The sequence below is a fragment of the Scomber japonicus genome, unplaced genomic scaffold (assembly GCF_027409825.1).
Source record: "Scomber japonicus isolate fScoJap1 unplaced genomic scaffold, fScoJap1.pri scaffold_533, whole genome shotgun sequence".
Lineage (NCBI taxonomy): Eukaryota > Metazoa > Chordata > Actinopteri > Scombriformes > Scombridae > Scomber > Scomber japonicus.
This window is the reverse complement of record NW_026518584.1, coordinates 3,338-28,562: the sequence shown is the minus strand read 5'-3', so window position 1 is coordinate 28,562 and position 25,225 is coordinate 3,338. Positions and strand designations below refer to the sequence as shown.

The following is a 25,225-nucleotide window of genomic DNA, read 5'->3' as shown; positions in this document are numbered from 1 at the left end:
TACATGGCGACTGTCGGGGCAGAGAGAGAGAGAGAGAGAGAGAGAGGGGGGGAGAGGGAGGGAGCGGGAGGGAGGGAGAGAGGTAGAGAGAGAGGGAGGCAGGAAGGGAGAGAGAGGGAGAGAGGGGGGGAGAGAGAGAGGCAGAGAGAAAGAGAGAGAGAGAGAGGGGGGGGGATAGAGAGAGAGAGAGGGAGAGGGTGAGAGAGAGGGGGGAGAGAGGGGGGAGAGGGAGAGACAGAGGGGGGAGAGGGAGAGACAGAGGGGGGAGATAGAGAGAGAGGGGGGGAGAGGGAGGTAAACAGAGGGAGAGAGAGAGAGGGAGGGAGGGAGGGAGGGAGAGAGAGAGGAAGAGAGGGAAGGAGGGGAGACGGAGGTAGGCAGATAGAGAGAGGGAGAGAGAGAGAGAGAGAGAGAGAGAGAGAGATAGAGAGATAGAGAGAGAGAGAGAGAGAAACACAAAGAAGATTTAACCTCAGCAACATTTTCATCAACTTATTAAAAGTAGAGTTTTTTTAAAGCTACGTGAGATCTACAGATAGAACGGCCACTTCTGTTTCACTTAAGATATATATATATATTTTGTTCTTTTATTACCCCCCCCCCCCAAATTAAACAATCACAAACTAATAAGTGTATTCATCTGGTGGCCGTTGTCTGTTTCCACTCACGTAAACGTCACAGCTCCAGTTTGAGCTCCTCATTACATTTGAGTCACAGAGTAAAAAACAAAGTCTCTTTAAAAACCTTAAAAAATAAAACTAACTATATTTGATTCGTTTTCTGTGACGTACTGTTGCAGCTCCAGAGTCTTTGAGTGTAATAACAGTTAAAAAATTTAAAAAATTAAAGTTTAACATTAGAAAAATTACACTTTAATTAACTTACCATAAAAAATATATAAATATAAATTTGAAGTTTTCTCAGTTGATTCATAAAAAAGTTAAATAATGTTTTTCAAGCTGGAACAGTAACAGTGAGACAGTTCCTCTCATTATTAATTTTGCTCTATTAAATATCAGTCAGAGCTTTTATTGAAGAAACAATCATAACATATTTAATGTGAGACAAAGAAACTTCAATGATTAAAACATATTGATTATTATTCTTTAGATTACTGACTTCCTGCTGCAGCTCTTCATGTTTCTGCACATTTAATTTAGTCTTTGAGTTCAATAAAAGTTATAAATCTACACTTTAAGATGTAATAATTGTAATAATTGCCAAAATCAACTACTTATAATAAAGATTTTCTACATTCTTGTCATTTAAATTGAATTTTAACGAAGAGAAAACACAGAAACTGCTTCGATAAATGATTCAAATTCAATATTTTTTCATCCAGATGATTAAAAAAAAAAAAAAAAGTCTTTTAAAGTTTCCTGGAAAAAAAAAATCAATCTTAAACTCTGTGACTTGAATGTAACATAAACTGGAGGCAGGAGCGTCCACATGCTGGATTAAAAGGCAGGTTGTTGTATTTGAGGGGTTGCGGGGAGGGGTAGGGGGGGTTTGGGGGGAGGTTTGGGGGGGTATTAGGGGTATTTCACAGGTTGTTCAAGAGGATTTAAAAACCAACATGCAATGATGCAAACTGAGCAGCGCACGAGTACGAAGATGATGATGATGATGCACACATGCAGGTTCAATACCGTCCGACCATTCAAACATCCCAAAGCAGAGGGGGGGGCGGGGGGCGGGGGGGTTGGGGGGGGGCAACAGACGAGGACAAACTGAAGCCTACAATAAAAAGATAAAAAGGGAGAGGAGGGGAGGGGGGCACCAACACCTGAGAGAGGGAGGGAGGAGTGTGTGTGTGTGTGTGTGTGTGTGATGGAGGGAGGGAGGGAGAAGAGGGGGGGTGGGGGGTATTTGGGTGAGGGTGGGGGGGGGTGGGGGGGGGGCTGGTAACCTCACCTTGAGCCCTCAAGTCTCCCGTTTCTCTCAAACTCGGTTGAGACTCTGGAGAGCGCACGAGAGAAGATCAGATAAGTGAGGAAAGAAAGAATTAAAATAAAATAAACAAACAAGAAAAGACAGAAAGGAAGAAAAAAAAAAAAAAGAACAAACAAACGAATAAAAAAAAGAAAAGAAGAAGAAGAAGAAGATGTGGATTGTGCACGACATCAATAATCAATAACTTTCCACAGAAACATTTCCAGTGAATTCAAAAACATTGATAATAAAACAGAAGGAGAGCGAGAAGTGACACCGAGGTGAAGCGACACGAGAACCACCACCGAAGAAGAAACACACACACACAACAACAAGAGCAACGAAGAAGAAGAAGAAATGTTTTTACTTCCATTTAAAAAAATCAGTGAAGAAGAAAATCATAAAGAGAAAGAAATTTAAATAAAAAGAGGAGTGATAAATGCGAAGCGTCGTGATCCCAACACAAATGTAAAAAGCATCTGATGAACTAACGAGAGAAAGTCTGACCATCACACAACGACTCAAACACGACATTTATACTTTATATCTTATTTTTTTAAGGCTGCAAAGTAACGATTATAAATTTGATGAGTCGTCAATAAAATGGAAGAAAATGGTGAAAAATGTCGAAATCAAGACGACGATGTCCTCAAATCTCTAAAAACCCAAAAATATTCAGTTTACTGTCAAAAAGAAACCAGAAAATATAAATTAAATATAATTATTAATATAAATAATCAGAGAATATGGATTTTATAATGATTAATACATTCATTATTGGAGCTCTAATTATTTTGATCCGCCTTTTTTTAATTTGTTTGGAGGTTTTAAAGTGCGGAGATGTTAACCCCCCCCCGTACTGATTTACATCTTGACTCAACGTCCTCTTACTAACTTCTTCCAGAGCTTTCAACCAAACCAAAGCAACACAAATAAATCAACTCTGCTCTCCACAGACCAACACTGTGTGACACCAAAGGTCTGGAAACTATTAGTAAACAGACTTTATTAATAAGAAAATAAAAAATATATTTGAATTATTTAGTTTTTATTAGAGCTGCAATAATATACTGTTTACTAAATGTGTAATAAACTATGACGTAATGTTTACTAAATATTAGGGCCGTCAGAGTTAATGCGTTAATCACGATTAGATTAATGCAATCCATACCACGTTATTTTTTTTAAAATCGCATTTTAATTTTGCAAGCCTTTTTGTCCCTTCTACTCCCCCGTAGACGGCTCCTCTAGCTGTAGCGCTATGCTTTGAAGTGGCCTCCTGCAGTAAACCTACCGCGCTGATGGAAAGTAAGAGAGCTACTGGACTTTTGAACGGCTTGTTTAACTTTAAAACACTTCCAGACGCTTCAGTTGACAAGTCAAAAGTAAAATGCAACCTGTGTCAAACGGAGTTTAACTACCACCGGAGTACGTGGAGTTTGAGTTAGCACCTCCACGCTAAACACCCAGGTGCAGCCAAGCCAGCCTCAGCTCCACCAAAGGACCATTTTGGAGTGTGGGAGTCGCAGCAGAGCCGTGATTGATTCCCAGTTAAGACACTCTGGTAAGAAATGCTTTACATTATGGGCTTAAAACTGCCTTCAAATGGAAAATAACAGGATTTTAAACATGCTATTCAAAACGCCATTAATCGTGATTAAAAAAATTAATGGTTTGACAGCCCTACTAAATGTATAATAAACTATGTCGGTGATTTTTGATACTCTGACGGACATTTTTCACCATTTTATTGACCAAATGATAAATCATGAAAATAATAATCAGATTCATTAATAAGAAATAAAATAATCTTGGTCTACATTTGAGTTATTTAGCTCATTTTCTCTCTTTATATTTGACTTTTTATGGTGCTTTTTCTTCTTTCTTTTTTTTTTATTTAATTTGTTGATTTATTTAAAAATGTAGAAGCTGATGAAGATCCAAATAAAGAATAAAGAATATAATAATATAATGTGTTCCACTAGCTCGACTTTTAAAAATTAATTTAAATCATCAATTAGCACAAAAAAGAATCTGCTGTTTAATATTTCTATACAACAATATAAACAGCTCTTATCATTTGATCCAAGGTTTTTTAGTGTGAATGAAAAAGTTAAGATCTGATTGTTAATATATTATAATTATTATTGTTGATTATTGATTATATATATTAATTAATAAGTAAAAACAACCAGATTAAACAGTTCATCTTAACATCGGCAGACACCACCACGAAAAAACACCGACTGACTGACTGTGAGCCGAGAACAACAGTCATAATCACAATAACAATGACTTACTGTGTGTGTGTGTGTGTGTGTGTGTGTGTGTGTGTGTGTGTGTGTGTGTGTCTGTGTGTGTGTGTGTGTGTGTGTGTGTATCTGCCACAAACACACAGACAGCTCATGTGGATGCTGGTGTTGAGGAGGATTTCATGCACAGATGGACACAGACAGTTTTTTCTTTTAGTGGCATCTTTTCTGGGCGGAGTCAGACGGGAAACTCTCTAAAAACACCCCCCCCCCCCCCCCCCCCCCCCCCAAAAAAAAAAACAACAACCCTCAAACCAACAAATGTTAAAACTCTGCAACACTTTCGACAATTCAGAAGAAGCTTGAAGAGGAACCGTGTCTCACAACGATACTCTGATGTTCCTCACTTTGTCTCTCTACTCATGAATCTGACATTTAGGAGAAAAAGAGGAAAGACTTTACAGGAAGTGTTCGTTCTCTTCCCTCGTTTCTTTCTTCCTGATTTTAATTATCGAGAATCAGCAGTTTCACACAAACATGTTAAAAAATAATATATATATGTAACCTCTTCTTACAGGTTTTACACTCACCGATCACTTTATTAGGAACACCTGGACAATCAAACGCTGCCATGACTTCTACTTTTATAATTACAGTTTATTAAAAAGTGTTTTATATTTTATTTATTTTAAATTTAAATAAAATGTGTAAAAGCTGAATTTATAGCTTAGCTGTTTCTGTTGGATGTATGTAGACAGACGTTTCAGGCTTTCAGCATTTAATCTGTATTTTTACTCATTACATTATTGTTTCTATTTGTATATATATATGTGTGTGTGTCTGTGTGTGTGTGTGTGTGTGTGTGTGTGTGTGTGTGTGTGTGTGTGTGTGTGTATTAGGCATGGGATGATAACCGTGTTCAAGGTATACCGCGATTTGAAAAAGCCACGATAACCGAAACCACCAAATTTTCTGTCATACCGTTCCTAAAGTATGAGCTGTTTTCTGTCTGGTCAGAGACAGGAAGTGCTGGTCAAAGACAGGAAGTGCTGGTCAGAAATCCCTCAGGTGGAGCAGCTGCAGCGTAGAGTATCACGACCCCTCACACTGACATTACAGATTCAGGTTAAATGAACATGTCTGTCTTTATTTTTCTTCCTTTTAGGAACATTTTAGAGCTGTAATCACAATACTACCATACCGTGAAACTGTGATATTTTTACTTATGGTTATCATACGACCTGATTCTCATACCGGCCCATGCCTAGTGTGTGTGTGTGTGTATAGTATCATTGTGTGTGTTTGGACTGATGCATTACCTTTTTATATTTTCTCTTGTAAAGCACTTTGTGACTCATATCTGTTAAAAGCACTATATATAAATAAATCTTACTTTATTAGACAGCACAGGTTTGTTCCTATTAAAAGCGATCGGTGACTCATCATTTAACCGTCATCATTTACGTCATTTAAACTCTTCAGAGAATAAATTAAAGTTCTCAGAGATCTTTTATCCACAGACTGCAGGAACGAACACCAGCTGCATCGATCATGAAGGTAAAGTTCAGTTTATCCACTTTATGAATATCAGCTGATCAAAGCTCGTTAACGACTTATTATAACAACTATAAAAAGCTCTAAACTGCAGCTGACGGCTCTCATGTCAGGGACAAAGTCGAGGTTAGAGTTATAACGACGTGAATCATGAGACTACGCTATAAACACTGAGACCTGTTCTCTCTATGAAACTCTGATGCTACACAATCTCTTTAAAGCTTCTCCTTTAACCTTCCTGTCGTCCTCCTGGGTCAAATTGACCCCGTCTGTTTTGACTTGTTCCTTCCTTCCTTCCTTACCTCCGTCCTTCCTTCCTTCCTCCCTCCTTCCTTCTTTCCTCCCTCCCTTCCTTCTTCCTTCCTTATTTCCTCCCTCCTTTCCTTCCTTACCTCCTTCTCTCTTTCTTTCCTCCTTCCTTTCCTTCTTCTTTCCTCCCTCCCTCCCTCCCTCCCTCCTTCCTTCCATCCTCCCTCCCTTCTTCCTTCTTCTTTCCGTCCTTCCTTCCCCCTTCCTTCCTTCCTCCCTCCCTCCTTCTCTCTTTCTTTCCTCCTTTCCTTCCTTCCTCCCTCTTTTCCTTCCTTCTTCTTTCCTCCCTCCCTCCCTCCTTCCTTCCTCCCTCCCTCCTTCCCTTCCTTCTTCCTCCCTCCTCCCTCCCTCCCTCCCTCCCTCCCTTCCTTGACTCAAGGACAACAGGAGGGTTAATACTTATGTACATATTTATAAGGGCAGCAGATATCTGAATGTTTTTTGCATCAATGTGATGAAATATATTGATTTATCAGATATTTAATTTGCTGGTTCAACCAAAGAAACAAAACTATTTTAGACCCACTAGCTCATACAAGTCAACGGGAAGGTGCGTCCAGACTAAGTTTAGTTCAATGAGGAGTTTTGACCTACATTTGTATTAAAATATAATATTACAGACTGTGACAGAGAGAGAGGATTATATTGATTTTGCTCCGACACAACGTTACTAGAAAAGATGAATTTCTACAATTTCCTACAAGAACATCAAAAATAAAAACTTTTCCGAGCACTTTTGACTCTTTGGGGTTTTAAAAAATCTATAAAAACAAGACAGCAGCTCATCTTTAAAAACAACAGCCCCCCTGAATCACCACCACACACAAGAGAGAAACAGCTGTTTAACTCAAAAGAAGCAAATAAGCCCAGCTAGCTGCCAGTTCCAGCACCCAACACTGCACCTCTAACACAACGGGTTTATGGTGTCAAGCTCCCAGCATGCACTGCAGCCTGCGTAACAGAAAAAACAGGACAGGTGGAGGAGGAGGAAGAGGAGGAGGAAGTGGAGGAGGAAGTGACACCAAGCTCTCCGACAGCTCGAGGGTGAACAGACAGGACGGACAGCAGGTCCTGGGTCGGTCGGGGCGACTCTCAATGTGTTTCAATCACAAGACCGAAAAAAAGGTGGGGGTGGGAGGGTAGGATGGTGAGGGAAGGGGGGGGGGGGGTAGAGGAGGGGGGGGGGGGGTCGGGGGAGTTGAGTCCCTCCACATAACCGACACTGAAAACAGTCCCTTACTCTAGATCTTCATCTTCCTACAACTCTCTATATCTTCCGCTCCTGAATCTGAAAGAAAAAACGGGATTCTGAAAAGATGGCAAAAAATTTCTCTCAATGGACACATGACAAGAAAAGAGAGAGAGAGAGAGGAAGAAAGAGAGAAAGAGAGAAAGAGAGAGAGAAGGAAAGAATATTAAAGATGTGAGACATGACTACAGATTAAAAAATAAATAAATAAATAAATAAAAAAAGAAGATTAAAAAAGAAACATGGATGAAGGATGATGAGAAGGAAGGAAAGGAAAGGCTGATAGAGACTGGAGGGCAGAAGACTTACTAAGGGTCTTTCCTCCCTGGGTAGAAGGGATGGCAGGCCCTGTTTTGGCCGTCTGCCGTTTGGCCGGGTCAATAGTGACCCTAGGCGGAGAGGAAGAGCAGCAAGAGGTCAAAGGTTAAAGGACACAGGAAGGTTAGGAAGACAAAAAACACACAAAAACTGTGGTGGAGGTGGAGGTGGAGGAGAAGGAGGAGGAGTGTGAAGGACGGAGCGTGAGATGACTGAACCTATAAAAACTCCATTAAAAAAACGTCACAGGATGCGAAGATGAGCAGTGGGGTTTTTTTTTTTTTCTTCAGAGATGTACGGAGTCCCGAAACGGACAAAAAAGAAAAGTAGTAAAAGTAAAAGGTAAATTAGATAAGTTAAAAAATATAAATGAAAACACTAATAAATAATATTGTTTGTTAAAGAATTAAAATGAAGAAAGAAGAAGTAGAAATAAATATAAAGCATCTCTTTAACTGGCTGCTGTTCATTATTCTCCTAAATTAATCGACTCGTTCTTTGGTCTATAAAAAGGTCCGAAAATGGTGAGAAATGCCAAATGTGAAGCCTTCAAATGTCTTCCTTCATCAATTGATTCATAAAACACTCACTTTAGATTCATTTATCTACAGCTGGATGATTCATTACAGAAAAGTTTTGACATTTTGGAAAATTAGGTTCATTTTCTCCTTTAATTGATTTTCATTTGGCACTTTTCACCATTTTTGGGGCATTTTATAAACCAGAGTCCAAGTTGGAGTCCTCAATATCGTCTTAAATTGACTCAGAACAGTTAATTAATTACTGAAATAGTTTTAGTGATTAATCAACGTATCATCGCAGCTCTACATTTAACCTCCAATCAGCTAAATGTTAAAGTCATCATTTGATCATAAACCATAAAAGTGCTGCTTTTAAATTTGGACCTGATCGAGGTGCGAGATGTGAAGTCAGGTGATCAAAAGTTATTATGATTCAATCTGAGGACATAAATGTGTGAGCCGACAGTCAGAATCCATTTAACAGCTGTTGAGATACGAGTCAGTGACAAATAAGGGTCGGCAAGATGAGACATTTAAATACATATCTTTAAAAATAGTTTTAAATCAGGAAAATGTCAAATGGTGTAATCACGAAAGAATGATAGTTATTAAATATTTTATCACCTACAGTGTATTTAAGTGGACTTATACTAATCCTTCCTTCCTTCTTTCTTTCCCTTCCTTCCTTCCTTCTGTCCTTCCTCCTTTCCTCCCTTCCTTCCTTTCCTCCCTCCCTCCCTCCATCCTTCCTTCCTTCCTTCCTTCTTTCGGTCCCTCCTTCCTTTCCTTTTTCCTCCCTTCCTTCTTTCCCTTCCTTCCTTCCTTCCTTCCTTCCTTCTGTCCTTCCTCCCTTCCTTTCCTCCCTCCCTCCCTCCTTCCTTCTTTCGGTCCCTCCTTCCTTTCCTTCCTTCTTCCTTTCCTCCCTTCCTTCCTTGACTCGAGGACAACAGGAGGGTTAAATAAATATAAATGTTTCCTGATCTCCATGGTTACCCAGATTAAATGTAATATTTAGAACAATAGTATTCCATTAGCTTTATTTAATATAAAAGTTATAATGTAAGATCATGCCAAACTAGTTGATATGGTGTTTTATTGACTATTTACTGTTTTTAAGCAAGTTGAATTATTTGGTACAAAGTTTTTATGGTTACACCACTTAGACATTTTTACTATAATCCTCTAATTTATTCTCTCTATAAATGGACACAGAAAACGTCACTGACCCGTATATCAAAAGGAAGTTTGCGCTGCTCTTGGCATTAGATGAAAAGTCAAAGGATCACCAGATTAATGTTGATTGATCCCTAACCTTCTGAACACTGCCGACATTTCTACCAGTTTTTATGCCAATCAATATAATAGACGGTGAGATATAACAGTCTAGAAACAAAGCCTTGCCATAAAAAACAAACCCAATAATCAATATATTTTTCCTTTATCACCGACCAGTTAATAAAATAAGTACAACCTATATTTTATTCTACTCTGAAATGTATCTTTCACTGGTTCATTTTATTTTTCAGCTCCTCCATTTAATAATCCTGAAGTAAATAAATCCCATATTTCTTCTTTCTTTAATGTGATAATGAGATGAGGCGTGTCCGTGCATGTCGAGGGCCGCAGAGCTCAGAGAAATGAAGACGTTAAAAAATTAAAATTTAAAAAAGCCAGTGAAAGATAAAATAGAAGAGTAAAATAAATTAAGTTTTAATTGATTTTATAAACTGATTGGAGGTTAAATAAAAAGTATAAAGCTTCACATTTTAATCCGTTAACTATCAACATTACTAACTGATGTATTCATTTATATTTTTTAACTCGTCTTAATAACCTTTGACTACATTTAGTCGGTTCTGGGACTCCGTAGGATGACGACAAAACACAAAAAAAACCCAGAGTGAGGTGATTCAAGTTGAGATGGGAGGACTGTGATGACAGATGAAAGCCTCGGAGCCTCTGGATGCATGTCGACGCTGCCAGAGGAGGAAGTCTACCAAACAGCCACCAGAGGGCGCCGCCGAGCCTCCAGACGGCGCCCTGCGAGGGCCACAAAAGCTCCTCTTACTGCATCGCTCTCTGAGAGGTCAGAGCTACAACAAACAGCTGGTTCAGTTTATCAGCAGCAAACTAACCGGTATGAAAAAAATAAAAATAAAAAAAGATCTATTTTAAGATTTTAATTGTGTTGTAAAATAATCCAAGTTTTATTTTGGTGTCGTTTTCTCAGCCTCTGAACCCATTAGTGGGAGAAGTGAACTGAAACTGACCAGACTCCTTTGAGCAACCACAGGAAACCACAAGACCTAATGTGCTAAATGTTCTTTTTATATATAAATGTTTTGTTTTTTCTACTATGAAAGGAGAGATTCAGACAAAAGCTACTTAAAGGAGTTTGTGGATTTCTAGATTTTGGCACTTTAAGACCCTTAGAGCAAAATTAGGATTTAGTTTTTTTGTGTTGAGTTTCAAGTTTTATTGAAAGAAGAAAGAATGAAACTGAATTGACGGAAAGAAAAGTTTAAGTCAACAGCAAATTAATAGTAGATAGATAGAGTTAAAAATAAAAATAAAGATTTGTTATATACACTTTTTCAATATATAGAGGTTTAAAAAAGTACAGAATCTGCAGAATTAAGATTAAATGAGTCCAGGAAGATATTTAATTGTGATTTTTTCAAAATATATATCTACATCTTCTCACATATAGGATATCTTTTTAATAAACTCACTCAAGAGATCCCAATTAATTAATCAATTAAATAAAGGTTCATCTTCAATTCAACTTTTACAGCGTTCTATAAAAATATTGACCAATTTGTTATATATTATTGGTCATTTATATGCATATTAATTCATTTCTGTAGCCAATGAGCATTAGTATTATTACATTTTGAATAAAGGATGATGGTGAAGTCAGTCACATGACTTAGGAGTCCAGAAACAACCTCTGACATCACGCTGGAGGAGCACAGAGGGGTCTGATGGGTTTTAAATCTTAAAAATCGTCTCATTCATTTCTCCAGAAAATGAACCTCTGACAAACAGAAATCCGGTTCAGGAAGTCCCCAAAAAACAAACCAAAAGAAAACTTAAACTAAAGAATCGACCGACAGACGACAGACCTTACCAAAAAAAAAAAAAAAAAAAAGGTATTAAACTTCCAACTTAAGCGACTAAGTTGGAAGCAAAGCACAAAGAAACATTTACCCCCTCCCCGCCAAAATAAGACTAGACAGATCAATCTAAACACACAACGTCAACCTAATCAAACGCCGTATTCACAAGACAAACACACAGATCGGCTCGTCAAAAAAAAAAAAATCTCTTTCTGGGTGATTTCTTTCTGCTCTGACAGACCCGAGCAATCACTTCTGAGCCAGAGAAGAGTTTCAAAAAAAAAAAGAATAAGGATTTTCAAAATAAAAGAGTGTTTTATGGTGAATAATGCAGCAGGATAATGTTTAAGAAGGCACTGTGTCTACTAATATGTGCAGAGAGAGAGAGAGAGAGAGAGGGAGAGAGAGAGAGAGAGAGGTAGAGAGAGAGGTAGAGAGAGAGAGAGAGAGAGAATTCAGTCGCTAACAAACAATCATTGTGGTGGAGAAATAAAATCAAACCACGATCAGCTGTAAAAAGAAGCGGACCCCCCCCCATGCATGCGTTGGCGATTGATTAGTGGCAAGCTGCTGTTGGTTGTTGTTGTTGATGTTGTTGTTGTTGTTGTTGTTGTTGTTGCTGTTGGTTAAATGGACTGATTGTTCAAGGAGTCCGGTCTGCTCTCCCAATCAGCCTTTATCCAGTCAGACCAACCACAGCCACGCCGGCTACATTTACACTCACACACAGAAGCACGAGATCAGGTCTGCTTCAATTAACCTTCAGAAACTGAATTTGTATTATTGCATCATATCCGTCTTTAAAGGAATAGAGCAACATTTATTTGGAGAGTTAAGAGTCAGATGAGAAGATTGCATATCAGTCTTATTTACCTACCAGCATCTTTAAACTTCACAAATTAACACTTTATATATCTTTCACTTTTAAACAAACCTGTTTAAATACAGATTGTATAGAGCAGAGGTGGCAAACATGTGGCCGGCGGGCCAGAACCGGCCCACTGAGGGGAGTAAACCGGCCCACTTCCCTTCTTGTGTTCTTTTACTTCCTACCTTCCATCCTCCCTTCCTTCTTTCTGTCCATCCTACCTTCCTTTTTTCTTTCCTACCCTTCCTTCTGTCTTTCCTACCTTCCTTCCTTCTGTCTGTCTTTCCTACCTTTCTTCCCTCCTTCCTACCTTCTTCTGTCCTTCCTTCCTTCCTTCTGTCCATCCTACCTTTCTTTTTTCCTTCCTACCCTTCCCTCCTTCCTTTTGTCTGTTTCCTACCTTTCTTCCTTCCTTCCTTTTGCCTGTCTTTCCTTCCTTCCCTTCTTATTTCCTTCCTTCCTTTCTTCCTTCACTGTCTGTCTTTCCTACCTTTCTTCGATCCCTTCGATACCCTGTCTTTCCTTCCTTCCCTTCTTATTTCCTTCCTTTTTACTTTTATACTCTCAGACCGGTCAGCCTCACTACAGCAGCTGCTATTAGAAACCTTTACTCTACCACTCTTCAGTCGAGCTGAGGTATTTAACCTGCAAACATCTCACTTACAGGAAACAATGTCCATTAAAAGGAAGCTTTAAAAAAACTCAGAAAACTACCTTCCTTATTTAAACATATGAAGCGAGCTACACGATACACAGATGAGATCGTCTCTGTTTCAAGGCTGGATTTGTAGTTATTAGCACAGTTAGAAATGTTAATGTGATTTTTAATGGAGATTTTCTTACTTCTAGAAACAGCATCTGGGAGTTTAGGCTTAACTTGGAGTTATGTTTTGGATAATTTCTTAAAATAGCCGTTTCTACACCTCAGTTTTTGTTAGGATCAAACAAACAGGACTCGTATTAACTGGTGAGCTTCAGAGGTGCTGGTATTTAACGTACAGATCAATCTTCTCAGCTGACTCTCGGCAAGACAGAAAAACACCTAAAATGTCAAACTATTCCTTTAATTAAAATATCCACAGATCATATTAGCTCAGTTTGTATCACTTCAACTTAAAAGCTGATCTCCTAAAACCTGACTGTGTGTGTAAATGCACCCAGAGACAGTTGTTTTCTTTTTTTTTTTATTCTGCTAAGCGTGTGTGTTAGTTCAGTGCCAGCAGCCTCACACGTCTGTAGAGAGTTTCAGTTTCAGTGAGATTTTTTTTTTCTTTTTTTTTGTTGTTTTTTTTTTTTGTTTGGCACAGAGCGAAAAGGCAGTACAAGAGTCCTACCTTTTGGTAAACCTGAATGACATGTTTCTACAACAGAATCAGACAAAGAAACAGTGAAAATGGTGAAGGAGAAGTGAAAGGAGGGGGAAAGGGGGGGCAGAGGGGGGGGGGATATGAGATAATCTTGAATGAGTGAACAAAAATGGGGTGATTGGAATCATCAACAGTGAAGGGGAAGATTCAGTTTTTTGTTCTTTTTGTTTTTTTTTCCTCTCATTGATTATCAAAATGATTTCAATTCCTCATTTTAGGTCAGTCATTGCAGGAATGATGTCGCTGGCCTGGCTGCCGCTTTTAGAGAAACTCTTTGAATATAAATATAAATCCATAAGAGGACGTTTTAACTTTGACATTGCTATAAAATATTCATCTTTCATCAGAGTTAAGAAATGTTTTAAAAGTTGAACTCCGACCACTTCTGATGGAGAATAATGATACCTGTAAGCTTTTTTAGATCTCACACTCAGACTTATTATAATCAAGCCAAGAGGAGTAGAAATTAACATGATACGGACGGACAGGTGCCTCATTAACTGGACAGTTTTGGTGATGTCATTCACACCTACGAGGGTCTTTATGAGCTCTTTTGTAACATCAGAGAAGATAAATGAACACAGGCGTCTCAGTTAAGTGAAAAGCTGAGCTGCTGTCGGTCATTAAGAGTTTGATTTCCCCACAGTGACGCAGGATGACATCACCAAAAAACATCCAGTAGAGTTGTGAAGTGTGAAAAGGTCGCTGTATTCCCATTTCATTGCTTCCTTAAAACGTCACAGATATATAATAGTTTTTGTTTTTTTGGTGTCGTGAACCACTAAAAATACCCATGAGCCTCAGTCGACGTTGTTTTATGTTTTCTGTATCTCTCCTGACTCTAACACACCTGACTCTAATAATAAACTCATCATCAGACCTTTGAGAAGCTTCAGCAAATGAAGTACTCAGTTAATATCAGTGTGACTTTAAGGGGAACTTGATCGTTACGGGTATTGTCATTACTACCTCGTTTTAAACAAAAGAAGGAAACTGACTTCACACATAAAGTGAACCAGATATTAAAAGAGAACTGATTAACTGATTGTAAAAAGCTTTTATCTCAACGTGGTAATATTTAACTTCCTCTAGAAGTCATGTTTGTTCTTCCTCAAAAACAAATCTTACACTTGAGGACACAGACAGACGCTGTATTAACCAAACCTGACAGAGTTAACATTAACTAACTACAGCTGAGTGAATCTGTGGCCAGAAGTTGATGTTATAACTGATAAAAATCAAAGTCAACACTTAAACTTTAACTCTTTTTTTACTGCTTACTCATCAGCTGTTTATTCTGCTAGTTATAATTAAAATTGCAGCTCATGTGATTCAAAAAGTGTCACTCTGAAACAACAACTGTTCAGTCTGGGTGTGTTTTTAACTATTTTGTATCTAAAATGTTATTTATTTCTATTATATTCTAAATATTATTAAAAAATAGAAACTCAGGACTCTAATGTAACTCTCATATTAGGTTTATATATTATGACCACTTTCATTTATTTCAACTTTGCTTCGGAGAAATCACGCTCTGTCTGTGATTGTTGGTAGAAAGCTTTAAAAAAAATAATTATACTACAATACCCATGAGCCTTGGCTGCTGTTGCTATGGAGACGAAGCTAGTAAAAGACTTGAAATAATCAGAGCAGAAATGAATTTCAAACAGCTGTGAACCGAGAAATTAAAATCTGTAAAATCTTTAAACTTCTGTCCGCCGTTCACTTTGCATGTGAGCAGATTTGAAGCTTGGTGATGCATCATGGGAGTCGTAGTTATAACTTCTAACCCTGATGCAGTCTATTTTTGACTTCTTCTCAGATATTTCTTCTAACACAGTAGCTCGTCTTTTGTGTCGTGCTGATCCGAGCTCCAGCTGTGAGTCACGTAACATTTATGTGGTAGAAATAAAAAAATAAAAAAATGAATGGGACTTAAATCTTCCACTTCACAACTCTATAAACGAGTTACCCGTCTGCTCATATGACTTCAAGTTGACTCCTCTTAAAATAAACTAACAGAACAGAGCTGCTGCGGCCTCGTGGTTACATAACCCGACTTCTCTTTACCAACGCTGGCTTGTGTTTGATCGGAGAGCTTCTGCTTTGATTTAGATCAAAAGCAACAAACTCAAGGTATCATTTCCCTTTGATAACATATGAGGATTTCTAAAAACATACTCATGACTATTACGTACGAAATTGATCAGCAAACATCTTAAATAAATCATAGAAGGGGTGCCGAGGGCCCGTTCATCGCTGCTTGCAGCTTTAATTATTATCATTATGATACAGGAACTGGTTAGAGCCCAGTTTCCTGCACCATAGCACATCCTTTAACCGCCATAATAAATCTCATTAAAAGAGGTCAACTTGTGGCTAATTCGGAGCGGTTTCGGTTTCTCTGGCAGGCAACCAGGCAGCGACAGATAAACAATTTAGACTTAAGAGTAAATTACATCGTACAGGACAGTGAAGTGTTTCCCCCAGCATGTAATTAATCATCCTAATTCTACAAGGCACTGTGTTGATTGGTTTCTAATTCGAACAGACAAGAGTCGCAGGGAGATTATTTCAGTACAGAGCCGGGGTCGATGGAGTCTATCCCCGCTTTCTATTTCAGTCAGGAGGGGAGGGGATCGCCTCGACGTTTAGCCCCCTCGGATGTGGTGAAAAAAAAAGTTGATTTTAGCCAAAATTTAAGCTTTAAAGTTTAAACTGACTGAAGAGAAAGAGAGATAAACCCCAACTACCTCTTTTTAAAAACATATATTAGATCTTGACTGAAGCTGAGGCGATGAATGTGTGTCTTCGCTTACCTGCGGGTGAGTTTGGAGGTGAGTTTGGAGAAGAGGTTGCTGGTTCCACGGCTGCGGGTTTGGGAGAGCGGGGTGGCGTCGTGGGATAAAGTGGGCGAGGCCGGCGGGCCGTTGTACGTGGCGGTGCGGCGGTCTCTCAGCTGGCCGCCGTGGAAGGTGCTGCGGCTGGCGGTGCCTCGCGGGAAGCGCAGTCTGTCGGGCGTGGTGGCGTTGGCGATGCTGTGAGTGGACGCCACGGGGTTCCTCTGGCCGCCGGGCGACACGGCAACGCTGCTAAAAAAAAAAACGGGAGGGAGGAGGGAAGGGCAGCGGAGACAGTTATTATCCTGTAAGGTTTGAAGTATCACTCGACAGTTTTTCCACTGCAGTCGATACCTCTGTGTTCCTGTACAGGTTCAACTACTAAAAATAAGTCTCTATGCATATTTTACAGACTCTGACACACTTTGTAAAACTTTATTCATCTCTCTCCCCTCTCACTCTCTCTCTTTAAAATAGACCAACCAACCCTGCTCAGTGTTTACAGTGAGGGTCAGAGCACAGGACAGGCACATGAGCGTATTACTGCAATGCAAAAACTCAAAACTGTTGCATCACTTTTTATCCCCCCCCTTATCTTGAAGAACTAGCTCAGAGTTGTTATTCCTACGTGGGTTTTTACTGATGCTGACATGAGTTTAAAGTCAATGAATCTCTGCAGGTTAGAAGTCAACAGGGCAGGAAATTGGAAGCGGTGGATGAAAAAGTTTAAACTATTTAATTCTAACTATTTTACTTAAAGTTTGGTTATTAGCAGAAGTTTAGGAGACAAAACTAAAATGCTTTAAATTAGTGATAGAAACATTTTACTAAGACTTCAAATGTTTCCATCTTTACATCAACATTGTCTTTGACTAGCTTTATTAAAGCCACAGGAGCCAAATTGGGAGCTGAACCATGAAGTAAAAGTCTCTACAGTAGATATATTTATTTTTTATATATACATATATATATATACATACATACACAGACAGACACACACTGTACATTGTCCAACAAATGTATGGGCACTTGTTGGACAATAAACACTGATACCGACATATCTGTGATAGGACAACATGGGCTGACCTGTATATCAGGCTCTAATTATCATTTTTCATATGTAATTTTAAATTGTCATTTTTTTTTCTTTTCTCTCTTTTTCTATAAATGTATGATTTGCTTCTTTACATATATTTTAAAGGGGAGCTGAGGCCATCATTTTGACGCCTGACTTTACCAAAGCGCAGACTCTGGCTCCAAATGAAGTCACACAAGCAAGATGGCGGCTCCCAGAAAGGAGATACTTTTGGCCTCACTTTTGCTTAACAGAAGGAAAACCAGTAAAGGTTGAGAGTTACTAAAATGGTTTCTGGGCTCCTGGAAAAGCTCTTGTGGTAAAAACGGGCTTCATGTGTGGACACAGGACAAAATATATAAGAAATTAAAAGTGAGAGAATATTTGATAAAAAAGGACAGACTGAAATAGAGACGACAGATTTAACCTTAAGCAGCATTTTTTATCTTAATCTACTTAATTCATTTCCCACCCTGGACGTGAAGCTCTAATCTCTTATCGTGAATGAGGAGAGTGAGTCGTGTCCCTGTTATCTGTTAGCGTCTAAACAAAAAACAAGACGATGGTCTGAAGGGTGCTGAGGGAGAGAGAGAGCAGTGAGTGGGGGAGTGGGGGGGCGAGGGGTGAGCCGGCGTGAACGACGGGGGTCTCGGCCGTCGTTTCGGAGACCAACAGGTGAGGGATCCAGACGGAGAAGATCAGGAAGGAGGTCAGAGTGGAAGAGGAGGAGGAAGAAGAGATCAGGAGAGTTTTGTTATTGCAAATGTCTGCAGTGGAGCCAAGAGGTCGTCCAGTTTATGGCAGGCGGAGGAAGAGGAGGAGGAGGAGGAGGAAGATGATGCAAAACGTGGAAAAATATCATCACACAGAGTTTAAAGACCTCGTTCTTCAAAACGTAGCTCGGTTTCAGTGTGTGGATATATATTTTTCCCCCCCGGACTTGCGCCTCCACTTTTTTTTATTATCAGCGTCTAAATCAACATTCATCATGAGCCAAGTGTGGGTAAAAATCACATCCACAAGCTACAAGCATCTGAATATATCTACTATAATGTGATGTTGTTCCAAATCCAACAGAAATGGATTCATGTGTTTACAAGAGGGGATTCAAATCAGATCCTAGTAATTAGATCAGGAGGAGGAACGAAGGAGAAATGAATCAATTAAGACTTGTTTTCATTTCCAAACACACACAAAGCTTCTACGATGATACAGATCAGACCACAAGCTGATCGGTCAAGTGCTTTCTGGATTTACAGTTCTGCACATATTGGTGTAGCAGTGAGACTCTCTGTGTCTAAAAGTGCGAATATTAACATGATTCTAATCTTTTCCCATCTTCAGTCAAATTACAGCAAATTAGACTTTTTGAAATGAACCCTACGTCTGTCTCTGTGCCACACTCGAGTGTCTTCTTTGATAAAAACATCTTTGGCCGGAACAATAGTTAGTTTCTTTCTTTCTTCTTTCTTACAGATATAACATTAATTAAATGAGACTGAGTAAATCTGAGTCATCACTGCAGCGCTAAAATCAACATTAAACTGCTTAAATTGAATTTTCTGCTTTATAATACAAGTTATAATTTGAATTGCAGTAATTTGAAATCTCTACTTTGATATAAAAATGATGAATTGTTCGTCCGTAACTCCGAGCAGAAACACAAAGATTGTCAGAATATGATAGTTTTCTGTCTGATTTGAATAAATGAACATATAAATAATTGTCTTTTACCACCTCTTGGCTGATGAGCGTTCATTTCAGACATTGGCACCAAAAAAAAAAAAAAACACAAGTTGGACACAGACTTTTCTTACTGTTCTGTGCAGGAAATGAAGTCCATGGTTTAGTTTTTGGGGGGTTGTTACAGAGTGTGAAGCTGGCTGGATGATGTGTGGGGTTAGCGGAGCGGACATGGGGGCAAACAGGGGCGAAGACATGAGAGAGAAGAGACAGACAGGGGGGGTTTGAAGGCCCTGTCGTCTTACTTGGGCGTGCAGTAGTCCAGATCGTAGTAGGAGTGGGGCAGCGTGGCCCAGCCTGCCTGGCAAGCGTACATAGGGCCGACGGTTTGATACCTCAGCCGCACCGAACTGGACGAGGCACCGAACGCGGCGGCCGCAAAGGCGGAGGAGGGGCTAGTGGCACAAGCCATCTCAGTCATGCTGGTCATGCCACAATGGAAAAAAAAAAAATTCCAAAAAAGAAAAAAGCCCCAGCCCCGCCCGAACGACAAACACACACAGGCAGAAATGAAAAAATTGAGATGATGAGAAAAAAAAGGGTACATGAAAGAAAGAAAGAAAGAAAGAAAGAAAGAAAGAAAGAAAGGAATAGAAAGAAAGAAAATGAGGGAATGAAACAGAAAATCTCTTGTAGGGATCCTGACTGGCTTTAACTTGTAATAATAATAATAATAAAAAAGGACAATAATGGGCTCAGACTTCACTGGAGTTCAACCAGTTTAGATTTCAGAAGGCTGATGCTGATATTTTTGGACATTTACAAGCCGTGACTTTGACCTAATGAGGATTTTGTGCATTCTTGTTGGGTGGAAAAAACTCTAAGAACAGCATTTAGACAACAATACTGGCAAGAGACGACACTGACATGTGGTTAAATCTAAACTCAGCTTCCACAAGTATGAGTTAGCTCAATAAATCACATTAAACTGATTATAATGATTTAATAGTTTGTTTCCACTGATTTGAGGTCGAAGTTGAACCCTTTATATTCTGCTTTCTGTTCGTGTTGACAGATTTTTATGTTTTTTTTTTCATTTGAGAGGAAAAACATGTTTAAAAAAAAAAGAAGGCATTAAACTTCCTCCTCTCACCTGTTCTCTTTTCCGTTGGGAATGACGGAGAGACGGTCCGTGTTGTTTCTGTCGCTGCAGACGTACGTGTTCCTCCTGGTCATGCCTGCCGACGCAGTGTTATTCTGTAGAGAGAAACACACACAAAACAAATCTGATGAGTTATGATATTAATACCAAAAAGAAAATGAGTTTAAGATACGATAAGATAATGAGGACATGTACAGTAATAATGGACAGTAAAAATAGTAATAGTAACATTATGTATAAGAGTAAATAAGTAATATTGATGTTGAGGTAGATGAGAGGTTCAATATCACTCTCATGGCTGTTAAATGCACTTATATTATATATATATATTATATTATATTATATTATATTATATATATATATATATATATATATATATATCTATATCTATATATAGTAACATGATGGACTGATAATAACCAATGTACAGACTGTCTCTAGAACTGCTGCGTATGTGGATGCACTTAGTTATAATAAACTTATAATAACTTTTATAATAACTTATTCTTGTCTTTAATTTGCACTTTTTGAAACTGAAATGAATTGAAATATGAAGCTAGAACTGGCAAACATTTATCTTAGCATAAAGACGCTAACATGTTTTTGTATGTATGTATGAATGTATGAAATAAAACATCTTCTCTGATAGTAAACTGAATCTCTTTGGTTTGTTATTCAGGACAAAAGTCGATTCACCTGAGACTTAATATAATATAGATTAATTTAGAAAACAAGCTCCTTTTCCAACATATCAAACTCTTTCCTTTCAGCTCATCCAGCTGCAGACAGATGAGTGTTGAGTGATGAAGGAGAGACTCACGCTGGGGCCGGTGGTGGCGCCTTTCCTGCGGTCAGGGATGTCGGCCTTGTTGGGGTTGTTGGCGTTGCCCAGCAGGGGGCTGGCGGGGGGAGCGCCGCGGCTCCCTGGGGTGCTGGGTTTACGCAGCTGGACTCCGGCTTCCTCCTTCGCACTGTTCTCCGCTGTGGTGGTCTGACTCCTCTTTGGATGAGCCATGCCTGGAGGGACGTTCTGACCCACTGCACAGAGAGACAACACACAGATACTCTTCATTTACTTTATATAAAATGAGATTAAACTACTGACTAGACTACGAGCATTATAATCAGCACATTAGTGTATATTTTAGAAAGTTATTAGTTCATTTAAGATTTTTAAAAAGTCTGTTTCATACAAAATAATAAACATGAGGATTCATTTTTCAAGCAACAGAAAATTATTAAGCTACAACTCTTCTACTTAACGGCAAAAATGAACTAGTTTCAGCTTCTCAAATGTGATTTAAGTATTTTACCTACCTGGAACATTATGAGGAGATTTTTAAAACTATTTTATGACATTTTATAGGCCGAACAATGAATTGTTTAATCCAGAAAATGATCAGCAGCTTAACTAATGATGAATATAATAATTTCATGTCATTTAGTCAAACTTAGCAAGTGAAATCTTAAAAAGTAGAAACATTTACCAAAATATTACTGTTAAAATGTCAAAAAGTAGTAAAAGAAACTTGAAAATAGCATGATATGATTTTTATTCTCCTGTTTTAGCTTAGTTTTTACACTTGTAATCTTATATAAATGTATTTTTCTCTTGCCATGAGTTGCTTTTATATCCCGTCTTGATGCATTTTATGTTTTATGTAAAGCACTTTGAATTGCCTTGTTGTTGAAATGTGCTATACTAATACATTTGCCTTGCTTTGATATTCTATAAATGTGCAGTGAGTAATGGCTGTGAGGAGCCAGAAGTTTAAGAGGTTTGAAGTGAAGCTATTAGAAAGAGGAAGCAGCACAATCTGAGGTTACTGACACAGCGTTATATCACAGTGGACAGAACTGAGCTGTGCAAATAAGCCAAAGGTTAAGTGCTTCCACCATGTGACCGCTTTGATTTAACTGCTTTTATCAGCCTGACAACGAGCTACTGAGAAAAGCCCGAGCTTTATTCAGAAGGAAAGGCACGAAGGAGTTTAATCACTGTGCTCTTTTTTTCTTTTAACTCCACTGTGATGTAACTAAAGAGCAAATAAAAACTGCTCAAGATGTGAAATGAAAAAGCAGCCAAGTCATTTTAGAGACGCTGAAACCTGTTTTCTTCATCTGCTTCTTACTGTTCACAAACCGAAACCCGGGTTAAATGTGACCCAGTCTGTTTTGACTGTTTATAAAGTATAACCATAGACTGTATAGAAGAAATGGACGTAACATCTGTGACGTCACCCATTGGTTTGTGGACTGCTGCTCAGAAGCCAATAGTTTTGAATCTGGGCAGCGCCATCTTGAAAATTTCAGATGCATGCTGGGAAAAATAAAAACATGGATTCTACTTATATGGACATGACGCGGAGCCATGAGGCAGAGTGGGGAGGTTGCTATGGTTGCGAGGGCTGGATCTCGAGGACATTGTGCGTTATACTCAGGTGGGGAGTTCTGGTCCTCTGGAATGAGGCCAACGTAGAAGTAACTTAGAACTGCATTCTATCAAAAGGCCACCAGGGGGCGACCGTCTCTATACAAGTCAATGGAGAATTCACCAACTTCTCACTTGATTTCTAACCTCAGTAAACGTTTTCAAAATGTGTTTATGGTCTCAATCGCTAGTTTAAAGCCTTCTTCAATGCAGTATGATGTTCATTTGTGACATTTTGGCCTCCCTGATTTTATATGTGATGATAAAGCAGGGTATGCATTAGGGCGTGGCTACGTCCTGATTGACAGGTTGATTGCATAAATTATCACCCAATTCTGTGTTAGACCTTTTTTAACCAACTTCATTCAAACTTATTACCACATATTTTAGGAAATATTGGTCAATAAGTCTCATTTAAATGAAAGTATACCTCATTTTAGCCTGAACTTTAAATATTATTGAGTTTAAAACCACATTTACAAAAGCTTAATTCTCCATATTAGTTTATTATTGAATGTGATTAGAAGAGAAAGAAGGGTCTGGCCTCTGACTCCTCCTCACCTTGTTCGCTGTAGCGCCTCTGTTTGTGGTTGGAGGAGACGCTCCTCGTGACTTTGAGGTGCGAGGGCGACTGGCCGTTGAGCTCGCTGTTGGGTCTCGGTTTGGCCAGAGAAAGGTTGCTGCTGGAGGCCGACTCGCTGGGCTCCAACTGGAGGGTGGGGGGGCAAAAAAAGGGGGTAAATTCAGTCAAAACAAACAGTAAATACTCTACTTTCACACTGCTGACAGTCTTTACTTGGCGAGAGTTTAAGTCGACGTTATTACGCTCTGCATGCACGCTGACAATCAAGATTTAATGGGATTAGAGTGTGTGAAAAACATTCCTGTCTTCGCCTCAAATTCAATATAAGTCTGCAGTGGAGGAGAACAACTGATCTCTGTGAATTAAGAAGCGACCAAAAATAAACTCTGACTTCGTGTCCACAAGACGAGATGAATGACAACTTAATATGAGACAGGCTGAAGCTGAGTTTTCATCCAAATGTAACAGAAAATTAGACTTAATGTGCTTTTTCATCCACTTCTGTTAAATGAATATTAGAAGTTGGGTCATTAAATCGTTGCAGAGATGCCAATTAAAAGATTATGTAGAAAACATGATGGAAATATGAACTTTATGTTTGTTTCATGCTTTCATTTCTCTTCAGTTGAGTCACATGCTTCTCATACGTCACTGTTTCTCCATTTAGTCTGTTTCAGTTTTACTTTAAACCTCAGTGAAGTGTGTTTAAACAGATATAAGGGAAAGCTGAACTGACCGATGAGATATTAGTTTTTAATATTTCTTCTCCAGTGTGCTTCATCTTCAAAGCATTTCTGTCCACTGAGGCTCATTTTAAATCTTTTACTGTGTTATACTAGAATCAGTTTGAAGCTTTTTAAATCCTGAACTGAGAAACAAGATGACAAAGCAGCAGATACACATCAGATTTATACTAAAAAAAAACTTCTATTAATCCCAATGACATTTATCTACTGTAAGCCAGAACAGTGTCAACTAAAGATAACACACACACACACACACACACACACACACACACACACAGACACAGACACGCACACACACACACACACACACACCATCAGCTGATCTCCTGTATGATAATAACCAGGTTTGTACCTCAGAGGCCTTCCTGCCCAGCAGCAGGTAGGTGGCTGTGATCTCGTCATACTTCATCTTGGCCAAAGATTCCTGGATCTCTTCCAGGTTGTATCCCATCCCCACCATCACATCTGCACAAACACACAAACAAAAACACACACGTGAGTTTATTCAAAGAGCTTCAAAATGACGTCTGCACCACTTTTAACAAGAACTTACTCAAAAGTAAAGAAGTCAAATCTAAAATCTGATCTAATGAGGGAACATCACAGTTAAATATCAAGAATAACTAACAGTCATTTTATTTAACTCTTTAAACAGCAGCAAGTAATGATGGACACTTTCTGACTTTGACTATAAAAGAATTACATTAAGGAATATCCAACTGTTTTAGGATACAACTCTCCATTAAGTTATAAAATGAGATGATTAAAATAATGATTAAAATAATGATTGCCAACTTTTTTTTTTTGCATCAACAACAATAAACCCAACAAGCGTCTCTGTTTTTTATTTGATAAGTGATCTCTAAGAAAAACTAACATAAGGATAAACGTATGCAGCAATTGTAAAAAGCAATACTTTAATGTACTGAGATCACACGGACTGTTCCTTTAATTATTCTGTAATGTAAAGATAATTGTGGAGGATGCAGGTAAGTGGAACATGTACTGGTTCTGCCCTCTTCCACCTTCATATAACTGGTTTACAGGTTTTAATGAGCTGATCTCAGTATATATGTACAGTAACAGTAATATCCATCAGCATATAGCAGATCAATTCATTCACATGTAGAAGTCTCAAAGTCTCAGCCTGGTGTTTCATCAACGCTTTACTGGGTTCATGTGAGTGAGGGAGTGAGTGAGTGAGTGAGTGAGTGAG

The 25,225-nt window shown here is 38.7% G+C and overlaps 1 protein-coding gene across 1 annotated transcript; it reads right to left on the bottom strand.

The window, feature by feature from the left end:
• Nucleotides 1-1,914: 1,914 nt before the first annotated feature.
• On the bottom strand, nucleotides 1,915-24,497 carry LOC128354753 (MAP/microtubule affinity-regulating kinase 3-like; the record flags this gene model as incomplete). The annotated part of the gene is made up of 7 exons (XM_053314927.1): nucleotides 24,362-24,497; nucleotides 23,242-23,389; nucleotides 21,070-21,287; nucleotides 20,241-20,344; nucleotides 16,309-16,581; nucleotides 13,457-13,483; nucleotides 1,915-1,959 (listed from the first exon to the last, which is right to left on the bottom strand). Coding segments are annotated over exons 1-7 (923 nt in total), but the record flags the coding sequence as incomplete, so codon positions are not given.
• Between the last annotated feature and the right edge of the window lie 728 nt (nucleotides 24,498-25,225).